Source organism: Schistocerca cancellata, chromosome 2, assembly GCF_023864275.1.
Source record: "Schistocerca cancellata isolate TAMUIC-IGC-003103 chromosome 2, iqSchCanc2.1, whole genome shotgun sequence".
In the NCBI taxonomy this organism is placed as follows: Eukaryota; Metazoa; Arthropoda; class Insecta; order Orthoptera; family Acrididae; genus Schistocerca; species Schistocerca cancellata.
Genome location: NC_064627.1, coordinates 419,249,539 through 419,264,927, shown reverse-complemented (window position 1 = coordinate 419,264,927; position 15,389 = coordinate 419,249,539). Strand labels below are relative to the sequence as shown.

The 15,389-nt window shown below is 38.4% G+C and overlaps 1 protein-coding gene across 1 annotated transcript in view; it reads right to left on the bottom strand.

Moving 5' to 3' along the window:
• The window catches only part of LOC126154495 (A-kinase anchor protein 9-like), a 510,657-nt gene that overhangs the window by 211,876 nt on the left and 283,392 nt on the right, over positions 1-15,389 (bottom strand). The window contains exons 23-25 of the mRNA XM_049916148.1: positions 13,750-13,962; positions 13,517-13,608; positions 8,347-9,194 (exon numbers count right to left, since the gene is read on the bottom strand). Of these exons, the coding sequence (XP_049772105.1) occupies positions 8,347-9,194; positions 13,517-13,608; positions 13,750-13,962 (1,153 nt within the window). The remainder of the gene's footprint in view (positions 1-8,346; positions 9,195-13,516; positions 13,609-13,749; positions 13,963-15,389) is intronic.

Genomic DNA, 15,389 nt, shown 5'->3' with positions numbered 1-15,389 from the left:
TTCAATTATTGGGCCACTACCAATCACTTTACAGACGACTATTTTACGCCAAATTATATCATTTATTATAAATGTGCCCACAATTAAAGAGAGTCTAAACTGAACTTGAGCAAGTATGAGTCTGAACTGATCTTGAACACACATTCTGAATAAGCAACGATTAAAATTATTCTTAAAAATCAATATAAAAAAAGAAGAAGAAGAAGACCTGAAATGAATTTTTCAGAACATTTGTATTACATCTCCAATGTGTGCCACATTGCTCATTATGCCTGACTCACCAACTGTTACTGCTGCCTACTGGTAAAGAAGCAATTGTAATTTTTGTTCTTTCAAAGCAAAGTTTGCTTCCATACATTAGAAATACAAATGTCATTTGGTTTTGTAAACTACATTTACTACGAAAGCATGGTCTTGCAGCGATACGAATTAATAAAATCTTCTTGGGCTTCCAGCCATGTCAGGTGGTTAAAATCCCACAAGCTTTTGACTGAACTCTCCTCGGCCATTGTCAAGTGGTAAATGATTGCCATGTCACTGTAGCTTGACATTACATAGCTGCACTGGCTGTGACATCACTGGCACCCTCTTGCTTGCCAACTGTGGTAATGTTTCCATCCTGTGCTCATCATGCATGCTCTAACCTCACAATGGCTGGGTCTTAGACTGTGCTGATCTGCAAACTGCCATTCTTGTATTTATATTTCTACCATTTTCTGACACTATCCCAAAAGCCATTATTTCAACCAATTGGACAGTGTGGTGATATGGAGTCATTAAGGTCCATCCCCAGTGGACCTTTTTATGCAGAAACTTGAAGTCATCACTACAGACATGGCTCCATAAGCCAAGTTGCTTTTATCGTTAAACTGACGACACTTTTACTATCTGGCCCTAAAGATGTGGAAAACTGGGAGAACTCTTAGAACATCTGGACAGTATTCATGACCACATTAGGTTTATAATGGAAGTATAGATAAACGGTGCAGTGTCCTTCCTTGGTGCCCTCATTTGCTGCAAAACCAATGGATACCTCACATGCTCTTAGTCCCCACACCCAGCACAACAACACACAGGAAAAATACTACCAAAGAAGAGAACAAGAAACTTTCATTTTCGCCTTCCTGTGGCACCGTGTCAGGAAAGATTAGCCAGCTCTTGAAGAGAGACAGCATCTTATCAGTGTTCAGGCCCCCAGCAAAACTATGACAGCTCATGAGGCCTGTGATGGATGACCTAACATTAGGAATGCCTGGGGTGTGTTAGTGAGGTTGCTACTATATTGGCCGAACAGTATACACTGTGGTGCAACGCCAGATGGAACACAAGAGGTGCTTACGCCAAAGCTTTCCTGAAAAATCTGCCATGGCAGAACACGCTTTAGAAAATTGACACTACATTCTATCTGATGAAAACCTGTTATTACAAGTACAAAGGGATTTTGGGATAGTGTCATAAAAGAAGCAATAGAAATAAAAATATCTGAAAACGCCATCAACAAGGATGGCAGTTTGCAGCTCAGCACAGCCTGGCATCAGGCCATCGCAAGGTTGAAGCAGGTATGATCAATGCAGGATGAAAACATTACCAAAGTTAGCAAGGAAGAGGGCACCAGTGACGTCATAGTCAGCAGTGGGGCCATGTAATAATAATAATAATAATAATAATAATAATAATAATAAACCCGTGGAGGCCCGGGAGAAGAATAGGCTTCCGGTATGTTCTGCCAGTCGTAAAAGGCGACGAAAAGAACAAACCACTAATAGGGCTAACCACCCTTTTAGTGTGATTACTTGGTTCAGGACAGAACTAAAGAAGCCTCGGACAAGCGCCGTCATGGTCGGGGACGACGCTTGAACCCTATGCCCGCCCACAATGGTAACGACACTGCTAGCCAACTGGAAAATGATTTAAATCCAAATAGAGGTGTTTTGCAGGATATGCTTCCTGCAACCACCCTAGAAGGAAAACAAAGACAGAGGATGAGATGGTCAGATGAAGTCAATCGACACCTCATGTTCTGTTATTACCAAGCAACAAACCTAGGAACCAACACAACTGGATACAGATCACAAGTATACACAACATTTATTACCAGATACCCGGAATTAAAATTTTTAACAGAACAACGAATAGCTGATCAGATCCGTGTAATAATCAAAAATAACAGGATACCCCAGTCAGAATTAGAAAACATCAAACAACAAGTACAACAAATACTGGAACAAAATAATGTGCAATCAGAAGAAGAAGAAAACACAGTAATGGACTCAAACATCCCAGAGCAAACAAACAAAGACCAACACGCATCAATTAAACAATCAGAGGAAAACGAAATCTTAAGACAGCCACCAGAACAAGCACAAATAGAACACGAAGAGACACATGTGTTAGACATAGAAGAGAAATTTCAGCTGGCATATATAGAATACAAAGACACAAATACAGACATTAGACCATTCCTGCATAGACCGCCAAATAACCCACAAGTCGAAACAACAATAAAAACTATCAACACAATCATACACAACAAAATAAATGAAAACACAACTATGGAAGAGTTACAACTACTGGTTTATATAGGAGCACTCACTACACTAAATATACACACTAGGCAGAGATCAGAACAAACCAACACACAGAAGAAACCCACAAAACCAGCATGGCAACACAGGCTACAGATCAGAATAGAAAAACTGAGAAAAGACATCGGACAGCTAACACAATTTATAAGAAATGAAATATCAGGAAAAAAACGAAAAGGGTTAGGTAAAATCTCACAACAAGAAGCAATAGAGCAATTAGATGAGAAGAAGCAGAAATTACAAGCATTGGCCAAACGACTTAGAAGATACAAAAAAAGTGAAAATAGAAGGAAACAAAACCAAACATTCAACACAAACCAAAAGAGATTTTACCAAACAATGGATAACACACACATTAAAATAGACAATCCACCAAACATAACAGACATGGAACACTTCTGGAGCAGCATATGGTCAAACCCGGTACAACATAACAGGCATGCACGGTGGATACAAGCAGAAACAGACACATACAAGATGATACCACAAATGCCTGAAGTGATAATTTTGCAACATGAAGTCACCCGAGCAATTAATTCTACACACAATTGGAAAGCCCCTGGAAATGATAAAATAGCAAATTACTGGCTAAAGAAGTTCACCTCAACACATTCACATCTAACTAAGTTATTTAACAGTTACATTGCAGACCCATACACATTCCCTGATACACTTGCACATGGAATAACCTATCTGAAACCTAAAGATCAAGCAGACACAGCAAACCCAGCTAAATATCGCCCCATAACATGCCTACCAACAATATACAAAATATTAACTTCAGTCATCACACAGAAATTAATGACACATACAACACAGAACAAAATTATAAATGAAGAACAAAAAGGCTGCTGCAAAGGAGCACGAGGATGTAAAGAGCAACTGATAATAGATACAGAGGTGACATATCAAGCGAAAACTAAACAAAGGTCCCTACACTACGCATACATTGATTACCAAAAAGCCTTTGATAGTGTACCCCACTCATGGTTACTACAGATATTGGAAATATACAAAGTAGATCCTAAATTGATACAGTTTCTAAACACAGTAATGAAAAACTGGAAAACCACACTTAATATCCAAACAAATTCAGATAACATCACATCACAGCCAATACAGATTAAGCGTGGAATATACCAAGGAGACTCATTAAGTCCTTTCTGGTTCTGTCTTGCTCTGAACCCACTATCCAACATGCTAAATAATACAAATTATGGATACAATATTACTGGAACATACCCACACAAAATCACACATTTGCTATACATGGATGATCTAAAACTACTGGCAGCAACAAATCAACAACTCAACCAATTACTAAAGATAACAGAAGTATTCAGCAATGATATAAATATGGCTTTTGGAACAGACAAATGTAAGAAAAATAGCATAGTCAAGGGCAAACACACTAAACAAGAAGATTACATATTGGATAACCACAGTGACTGCATAGAAGCGATGGAAAAAACAGATGCCTATAAATACCTAGGATACAGACAAAAAATAGGAATAGATAATACAAATATTAAAGAAGAACTAAAAGAAAAATATAGACAAAGACTAACAAAAATACTGAAAACAGAATTGACAGCAAGAAACAAGACAAAAGCTATAAATACTTATGCTATACCAGTATTGACCTACTCATTTGGAGTAGTGAAATGGAGTGACACAGACCTAGAAGCACTCAATACACTTACACGATCACAATGCCACAAATATAGAATACATCACATACATTCAGCAACAGAAAGATTCACATTAAGCAGAAAGGAAGGTGGAAGGGGATTTATAGATATAAAAAACCTACATTATGGACAGGTAGACAATTTAAGAAAATTCTTTCTAGAACGAGCAGAAACTAGCAAAATACACAAAGCAATCACTCATATAAATACATCAGCTACACCATTGCAATTTCATAACCACTTCTACAACCCTTTAGATCACATAACATCAACAGATACAAAGAAAGTAAATTGGAAAAAGAAAACACTACACGGCAAGCACCCGTATCATCTAACACAGCCACACATAGATCAAGACGCATCCAACACATGGCTAAGAAACGGCAATATATACAGTGAGACGGAAGGATTCATGATCGCAATACAGGATCAAACAATAAACACCAGATATTACAGCAAGCATATTATTAAAGATCCCAATACCACAACAGATAAATGCAGACTTTGCAAACAACAAATAGAAACAATAGATCACATCACAAGCGGATGTACAATACTAGCAAATACAGAATACCCCAGAAGACATGACAATGTAGCAAAAATAATACATCAACAACTTGCCATAAAACATAAACTAATAAAACAACACGTTCCCACATACAAGTACACACCACAAAATGTACTGGAGAATGATGAATACAAATTATACTGGAACAGAACGATTATAACAGATAAAACAACACCACATAACAAACCTGACATCATACTCACCAATAAAAAGAAGAAATTAACACAACTAATTGAAATATCCATACCCAACACAACAAATATACAGAAGAAAACAGGAGAAAAAATTGAAAAATACATCCAACTAGCTGAGGAAGTCAAGGACATGTGGCATCAGGATAAAGTCGACATTATCCCAATTATAATATCAACTACAGGAGTCATACCTCACAATATTCACCAGTACATCAATGCAATACAGCTACATCCAAACATATATATACAACTACAAAAATCTGTAATCATTGATACATGTTCAATTACCCGAAAGTTCCTAAATGCAATATAACATATACCATACAGTTACAAGGAAGTCACGCTTGACCGAGGTCCGCGTCACGTTCCATTTTTAACCAGACTTAAGTCTGAGGAAAAAAAAGTCAATAATAATAATAATAATCATCATCATCATCATCATCCCAATTCCCAGCCCCCTTGCAACTTCCCATCTTATTCAATGGGTCGACAAACAAGACTTCTCCACCAATTATAGTCCTTAAATTTCCCTCCCTCTTCAGTGCTGCCCCAGGTATGCCCTTTCTGCTTGTCAGGCTTGATCATCTCCTTGTACCCGAGTTTTGATCTTCCTCTTGGTCTTTAGTATCTGAATGTGAAATTATACATTAGCTGGGGTAGCCTGTTATCATCCACGCATCATATATTTCCTTGCATATCAGTCTTCAGTGATATGTGTCATTCGCTCCAGCAAAGGTTTTAACTATGTCTTTCTTTAGGTTCTAATCTTTCTGTTTATTATATTTTTTAGGCAAATTGGATTTTTAAATGTTTCATAAGTCAGTAAATGCATTACCTAATAAACTGCTGATCTGCTCTGAGATGGTCTCCTGGACATGAAATTAGGTCAAATTTGTACTGAGAGAGATTAAAAATACTAAATACCCTGTACAAAACTAAATACCAAGAGTAATTGGTACCAGCACAAATAAACAAAATAAGTCATCTCTCACTGCCTGTCTATTGTTCACACAACAGTTATAAGCATACTAAGGTCTTTGCTGAAAGAAGATTGCTCTCTTTTAGAGCACAGCGGCCCCTCTGTAGGACTGAATCACTGAGTTTTTCAAAGTAATAAGGAATCTTCTTTAACATTCTGCCATAACACCTTTTAATACAAGCCGTAATACAGATCGAATAAACTGGATGAACTACAAATGCTGCAAGAAAATATCACAATCACCTATTACATAAAGCAATAGTAAAACACAACTTTGTGGGTAAGAGAGTGGGCTGGGGGACAGTGGGCAGGGGCCTTTTGAGATCACAGAGTTATGACATGGAATACAGGTATATGAAAACTTGTCAAAAAGCATAAGTCACCAAAACACAGATTTCTTGGACTTATAGCACATAACTATTAAGATTTCTAACAACTGCTTCAACTCTTGGGCCATTTTGTATCCGCTGCTTCAGCTCCGTTTTCTCTGAATTGAGGAGGAGGGAAGATCAGGATTTGTAAATCATATGTCCTCCATCATCAAAACCCTCCTGGCCTTAATCTCTACTGGAATTGAACAGTCCCATCAACTACCTTGAACCTTCTCATCTCATCATTTGCAATCCGTATTTCCATTTCCCATTACCATTTGTTACAAGATTCTATTTAGTCAAGATGTTGCACTGAGGTAATGTAGTGCCCCCCCCCCCCCCTCTCTCTCTCTCTCTCTCTCTCTCTCTCTCTCTCTCTCTCTCTCTGTGTGTGTGTGTGTGTGTGTGTGTGTGTCCACTTAGCTACAAGTTCCAACGTGTTTGTGTGTCTATCTGCCACTCAATATCATTGTTTCTATTTTCAGGATAGCACTAGCAAAGCATGTATTAATTCTACACCACTTCATCATAAGTGCATTGTATATATGTGTGTGTCCTTTTCTCCCTGTTAGGAATAAGAATGAAAGCACTGCACTCATCTACTGCTTTGTATGAACGTATCTCAGGTTCAGCACTTTGTCTTAGGAGTGAAGTGAACTCATGTGAGTCATTGCTGTTTAAGTCTTTTTGTAACTAATGCTACATGTGGAGTTTAAATGCTGTATTTCTTAATTGTATCTGTCTTGTGCAGGCGACAGTAATAAGTATGTGCATAGCACAGTATTCTGTTTTATACATTATTATTATTATTATTAATATTATTATTATTACTGTTAGCATTAGTAGTAGTAGAAGAGTGCAACAACTATAACAAGACAGTTGGTCCTGAGTTTAAACAAATAAGAGCTTAGACCACCCATGGGGACAGGAGCACAATGGGAAAACAAGCTCATCCTGCCTCTCGTAAGACTAGCAGCCTACGTCTATGCTCTGATATTCTGTGAAAGCAATGGTTGCTGGGATTGCTTATCCCTTCTGGTGTTGTGAAGGTCATACTTGAATCCTGTCATGTACCACAATTAGTCTCTTCACTCATTCCAAAATAAGAAAAGAAGGCAATGAAACATAAAGCAAGCTGGAGTACACGAATCATTTGGTAACTGGTACAGTGCAATTGTTTACTGATGTTGGCAACGATGTAAACTTATTAGTTTAGGCCTGACCTCTGCCGGTATCATACACAACCATAATTCTAACATCCCACCTAAAATTTCCAAGTTTAAGTGTGGTGGTGGTCATAGTAGTAGTAGTAGTAGTAGTAGTAGTAGTAGTAGTAGTAGCAGCAGCAGCAATTGCTGCTGTTGTTATTATTGAAGAGTGTGAAATCTGGTACCGCCACTTAGTTTATTTTTCTCCAGTAGCATGAAGGAAGTAGCTGAGCTTAATATCTTCAGCCAGCAAATGGATAATTATCAACAGTGCCACATACCCTCACTCCATAAAGCAATGCTGAGAGATTTCGGATATCACCTAGGACTTTGGCACAGTGTCCAACAATAAGGAACTATACCCCATCACCTCCTCTGGCTTTAACAACAAAATAACAGTGAAAAAACTGTTTTCAGTATAGGATTTGAACTGGCTGCATTCAATCCACTGCAAAAGCATGAGTTAGTGATCTTAGACATGTCGTCAGGGAGTTATACACGTCAGTTACAAATCTGTATGAATATTCATTATTTACATTCCATCAAGAACTTTACAATAACCCACCAATTCTATGGATGTGATTATAAAACGTGGAGTCCAAAATAAATATGGGTAATTAAAAACATGGAGAACTTTAAAAAGAATAACACTTTCAAGAATGTTTGTGCTTACTCACTCTGACCTTTCATCACAACTAATACTTAACTGAACTTCAATACTTAAATGATTAATGGATTTTTTTTACTTACCTTTATCTTGAAGTTTTGCCATGTTTTCCAACTGTCTTGTAAGACCTGAATGGACATTTTCTCCAAATCCTTCTGATACAATTTCTTTCGTCTGTCTTTCTCTTTCGAGTTCTCCAATTCTAATTTTACACAAATCTAAGTCCTTCATTAAATTTTTATTTTTTAAAATCAATTCATTTATTTGCACAAGTAGGCCTTCTTTTTCTTGGGCTTCATTTGAAAGCTCATCACATAAGACAACTACTTTGTCTTCCAGTGACTTTGCTTTACTGTTTGCAGTATTCAAGTGCTCTGGCAACGTAGTTGATAAACCAAACAAAGCTGATGCTTCTTTTCTTAAACGTCTCAAGCAGTTAGAAAGCTCAGTATGGATGTCAACTGACCAATCTTTATTTTCTTCAATGAACTGCATAAAGCTACTCTCATCATTAATATTAATGATACTTGAGATGTTAGGCGCAAAATGAACTTTCCGCATTACTTGTTGTTCACTAGAAACATTGTGTGCCACAGGCAACGATGGATTTTCATCGTCATCATGTAAATCCACTCTATTATCAGCAGACACATTGATATCATTCGACCCATATGAAGACTCTGAAGTTCTTGTGTGACTCAAAGAATTCATCGATACATTAGTATTTTGGAAATCAATGGTTTTCAACTGACTTGTCTCTCCAAATGGTAGCTGCTCCTGTGGACTGGCAGTCTTTAATTCATTTACTTTGTTCCATGATGTCAGTTTTTCAGCTAACACTATATTCAGTTCCTCTTCACATACACCAAAGTACTGCACAAGTTCCTCAACTAGGAATCGCAACTTTTCTGCCATATTTCTCAAGCTGTCTCTGAAAGATAAACAAAAATGTTAATTTGAGCAGAGTAAAGTTACAAATGTATCATAGGGAAATAGGTTTTTTATTATTTACTTCTACATCTAGCGCTCCAAAAGGCAATCTGGCAGGTACTCTACTAAATCTTCATTTCTTAAAACATGCTCCTATTGAAATAAGTGCTATGCGACCACCCCATAAATTATACGATCATCTGGTGCGATACAAAAACCCTATCTCATCACTAAGCAATAGCAGCAGAACTGTGGCCGAAGGTTACTGAGAAGTGCTGTTGAATTCTAGTGCCAAGTACAGTTCACATAAAGGATATATCACTGGGAGAAAATCCGCAGTTACATTCCAAGAAATCACCCAAAGGTATATGATTAACAGTTAGCATGTCTATAAATCGTAGCTAACGGCAGAAATATAAGAAATTTAATGTATGATAAGCTAACAACTGCTAGGCATACATGTCTGACAGCTTTAATGCAATGTACAACAGTTTTTGTAAATCAAACCCTAAGCAACCAAGATTTCTCACAGGTAAATCTGACATTTTCAGTCATATGTGCCACAGAGAAGTGCAGTTTACAGATAAGGCTGCTGTACAAATTTATTTACACTCATTTTTGAGAATAGTTGCTAACATAGTCATTTCTTTATGTGCTACTAACCAACCATCACTAACGAATTTACTACATCAGTGATACTCTGTACAGTATGCCACAATACTTCTGTTATATAAAATAGACTCAACATGCAGCGAAGAAATATCACAATATGGTTCCACTAGAAAGCATACTGAGTAATACAGAGCATCTTAATAATGGTAGTATAAAATCAAAACTGTTCTAAACCGTAAGTAAATCTGTACTTGTTTTGGTGTTGTGATGATTTACTCTCATCTCAGAACTTATGCTCATCCAATTATGGCAAACTGCTGGAGCCCTCCTAGTTGACAACAGACATAAATCTAGCAAGGATAGATAGACATACTTTATCTAGTATCATGATAGCATACTGAGTTAATGGGAAAATAGGTACACTCATGATAAATTACAGAGAAAGGAGTGCATTAACAATGATTGTTACATGCTATAATAGTACTGAACAGAAATTGCTAAAGAGCTCATTTATTGTTGAAGTGAACTGAATTAATCAAAACAACCAACATTGCTGTTTGTTGCTTTTGTTAAAAGTGAGCGACTGTGAAGACTTTTGATTGCATCCTTCCAACTATCAACAATAATGGAGGTTCTATGCTGATCGTCGTCAAAAGAGCTGCACCTAGAAGGATGCAACCAGTTTCAAACTGGGTGGGTATGTTGCACACCATCAGATATGCTAATGATTAGTTTCACACGATAAGCCACACACTACATACAGGAGCATCCCTAACAGCCATGACAGCAAGTATGACAACAGGTAGCAACCCTAGAGTATCACCTGCATCTGTACTATGACCAGACATGTCTGGCAGTGGGTTGCCCAGCTAGACAGATTCGAGAGGGTCCCCACTGAGGAGCTACGAGAGGCTGAGTTGTCGTATCATTGTACTGTGTGCAACACTGGTCGTACGGATGCCATCAATGCCCACTGTTGGTGGCAAAGGATACAGGAATGCTCACATGCATGATATGCAGGATCTAGATATTTGACATGCACCACATGGAGAAAGGACCAATGGATTGTCCACCATACATGAATATATTCACCATCAATAGAGCTGGTTTTCAGCGGGCTGTCCTGCCATCTATGCAACATCTCGTAAGTGTTAGTACCACCGACAGGTGGTTGTATGATGCAGGGCTTGCCGCATGCTCAGCAGACACCTACCACTCACACCCCCATAACATTGCACCTGAAACACCTGCTGTTGGCAAGGACAGATGTGGAGCCCTGCAGACGGGATGTGGGTCACTTTAGTGCTATGTCCCACTTCTGCCTGGAGGCAACGATCAACAGTTCTGTCTCTAGAGTTGCAGTGGAGAGCACCATGAAGAGCACCTTGAGGTCTTCTGTCACATGTCATGCCAGCCTGGTGTGGGGAGAATTACCGTACGGCGCCCATTCACTGTTAGTGGTCCTAATGGAATCTGTAACAGCCAAACAATATGTGGAAGAGGGCTCGCAACTGGTAACTCTATGTGATCGCTCCCCAATCTAAAATTTGTGGGGTGCCATGGTGCACGTCCACCCAACAATGTGCACGAAGTGTGCATTCAGGTGCAAGCAGAATGGGGGAGTATCACAGGATTACGTCCAAGACCCATACAACTCCATGCCGTGACATCTGGATGCTTATATTCCCAACCATGGAGGCTTGACACCACACTAAGAGTTACATTTCGTGGCTGTGTAGCACAACAATGTTGGTCTTTCAAAATTGAAACTGTAATCAACTTGTATGTGTGGTGCCATTTATCTTCCTGCCAACAATGACTTTGTTCAACATGTAAACGTCACTACAGATATTCAGATTTAGGTTTTGACATGTTCGATATGCCTGCCCATGTTGGTGATGATGTGGTGCAGAAGAATAGCAAAATTCTGCATAACCCACTGAAGTGTCAGAACATCAATGCTGTTGATCACCTCCTGAAAGGCTGTTTTCAGCTCAGCAATGGTTTTGGGGTTATCACTGGACACCTTGTCTTTAACATCATCCTACAAAAATGAGTCGCACGTGTTCAGATATGGGGAATATGGTGGCCAACCGAGGCCCATGCCAGTGGCCTCTGGATATCCCAGAAACAGAATGCGGTCCACAAAGTGCTCCTCCAGGATATCAAACACTCTCCTGTTTTGATGGGGCCGAGCTCTCTCTTGTATAACCAAATATTGTTGAAATCAGGGTCACTTTGAATAATGGAGATGAAATCATATTCCTAAACCTTCAGGTACCATTTGGTAGTCACAATGCCATCAAGGAATATTGCAACAATTAATCCATGAGTGGACATTGCACACCACGCAGTCACCCATTGGGGGTGAAGAAACTTCTCAATCATGAAACCTGGATTCTCAGTCCCCCCAAATGTGCCAATTTTGCTTATTGACAAACCCATCCAAATGAAAGTGGGTTTCATTGCTAAACAAAACCGTGCATGCACATACTAATTCCCATCATGCCCCACAGACAATCGTGCAGTTTAAACGTCCTAACACAAGCTGTTCAGAAGTTATGACACTTTATTTCATATAGTTCAATAATTGTCGTCCTGTATGATGATCAGTGCGTAAAAGTTAGAGCTGTCATATCACAAGTTCAGTGGGTCTTAACAATGAATGTTGATAAAATCATTTTATTTTACCATGTTCATTCAGTGGGATAGGTATTGTTCTTGATCTCAATAATTTTGATTTAAACATTATTAAACCATTTTGGAATATACTGGGGGAAAAATATCCTCCAACAGCTTCCAAAGATTGGTGGGCCAATATATGAAATGCATTGTTCTCCGGAAAATGTATGCTGACTGGAAATGAAATATGTGAGTTTGTATTATTTTCCTCAGGCCTCTATGACAGGCATGAGGAAAGGGATGTCACCTGGCACTACTTTCCCTTACATTTCCCTTGGTTACCTCTATCATTTTTCATCAGTTATTATCTTTATTTCCATGCTTTGAGAAAGAGATCATGACCTCCAAAGTATGAGATCCACCATAAACTTGCAAATATTCCAGTTGGCTATCACAACTCAAACTCTTCAGAGACCATCACCTACACTAAATAAATACATTTTCTACGTAGCTCTTATTTAATTCATTACCCTTAGTATTCTTTACTTTCAGAAGATGATACAGAGAGAATTTCTGACTGATAAACACCCAGAGAAGTCAGAAACTGTTGGGCGAACTATACATACACAAAACAGTGAGAGGGAGGTATGACATCATAGATACTACTTCAGACAGTAGCCACTACTGGCAGAATCATAGTGTGGCTTCCCGAGAAACAATGGGGAAAAACGCAAAAAATAGATGTTACTTGGAAGGAAGGATGAAGAATAGGGTTTAAAATCTCGACAGTAAGATGGTTAGGCAGTCTATCAGCTCAAATTGGGAGGTGGTTAAAGAAGGAAATGCCATGTCCTTTTCAAAGAAACCAATTGAGAGTTTCAAGGGAGCTGGGAAACAACGGAAAACATAAATCTGGAATCGTACGACTGTCATCTCAAATGTAAGCCCACGTGCTCACCACTGTGCCTCCATGCTCAGTCCATCACATGGAGTGGCAGCAAGAGGGACAGTTGCAAGAGAGTACATTCACAAACTATCTTCTATATACATTTTAATATACTATATACTTTCAGTAAAATGACATTTTACCTTTCATTTACTACTGCTTGATAATCAGCACAGACTTCATGACTGAAAGCATCAGAACAATCTTTCTTCAAAATGTTACTTGCTTCTTGGACCTGAAATAAAATGTACCTTAATTACATGAAAAAACTTTCCAGTAAACTACGGTGAGTCCATATAATGATGCACTTGAAAAATAAAGAAAGTTACTATTAGCCCAGTCTTTTTTAAAATAAAAACTGGAATTTAATAATTACCTTCTTGGTGGCAGTAAGTTCATGAGTATTTCTTAAATTGTTGGCTTTCAACTCATCGATTACTTTTTCATATTCAGATTTTATCTCTGCAATTTCATTTGCATGCTTTTCTTTGATTTCCAGTACCTCTTTTTCATAGCACATATTCAATTTCCCTTGTAGCAGCACCAGTTCTTTTGGCTTTGGGGTATCATCATCTGATGTGAGAAGCACCTAATGTAAAGGAAAACTGATTGATAGTACAAAGCATTACACTGCAACAAAAATGCATTCATTTATTGTTTGACTACAATATTTGTGAAAAATGTAACAACAGGAATACTTGTAACTGAAATGATCTTTATACCACATATTAGATACATGATAGACCAAAAATGAAAAATAATCACTTAAATGTATATGAGCTTTGGTAATTCAATATGGTGCAAAGCCTCACACACTACAATCAACACCTTTCAACATATGTGGCGAAGAAACAAAGACAGTCTAGGTATGCAACTGCAGAATCTCTCTGCATGTCGTCTGTATAAGAGTTGAAAAGGATCAACTATGGTTGCTAGGGAGCCATGATGATTATGCGTGTTGGCCAATACTTGATGAGACACGTTTCAAGTGAACTTGCAGGTCAGGGAGGCAGTGGTACTTATTTTCCTTTGAAGAACGCTTACCAATTCCTCAGCATATATAGCTGAGAATTGTATTACTGCAATATGACATGTGGAAATCCCCAAACAGCAGCACTTAAAAGCTGAAAGATCCTTTGTATGGCACTTGCAGGTTGGTATGTCCTCGATACACAAGAGACAAAACTGCTTCATGTATTCAGTGGTGTCCCAAACTGTTACACTTTCATTTGTCCTTCATGCAATTTGCAATTTTACAATGGTGGCTCCTAGGCTGCAGTCACCATGGAAGTGTTAAATGCTTTGCAACCATTACTGTAGGACTGGCCGATGAATAACGCATCCAAAAACTCCACATATGGCACTTGGTACAATTGTGATAATGGTCAATGTAATCTGAAGTGTGTGTATTTTCTCTAAAATTGAATCTGATATAATTAAATGCATCCACCTGTTCAGCCAGCAACATATGCCATCAATCAACAGAGACGTTGTGGATAACATTGGAAGCTCACTGAGGCTTTTGCGGATGATGCTGTGGTATATCGAGAGGTTGTAACAATGGAAAATTGTACTGAAATGCAGGACGATCTGCAGTGAATTGACACATGGTGCAGGGAATGGCAATCAAATCTCAATGTAGACAAGTGTAATGTGCTGTGAATACATAGAAAGAAAGATCCTTTATCATTTAGCTACAATATAGCAGGTCAGCAACTGGAAGCAGTTAATTCCATAAATTATCTGGGAGTAGGCATTAGGAGCGATTTAAAATAGAATGATCATATAAGTTGATCGTCGGTAAAGCAGATGCCAGACTGAGATTCATTGGAAGAATCCTAAGGAAATGCAATCTAAAAACAAAGGAAGTAGGTTACAGTACACTTGTTTCACCACTGCTTGAATACTGCTCACCAGTATGGGATCCGTACCAGATAGGGTTGATAGAAGAGAGAGGGAGAAGATCCAACAGAGAGCAGCGCACTTCGTTACAGAATCATTTAGTAATCGCAAAAG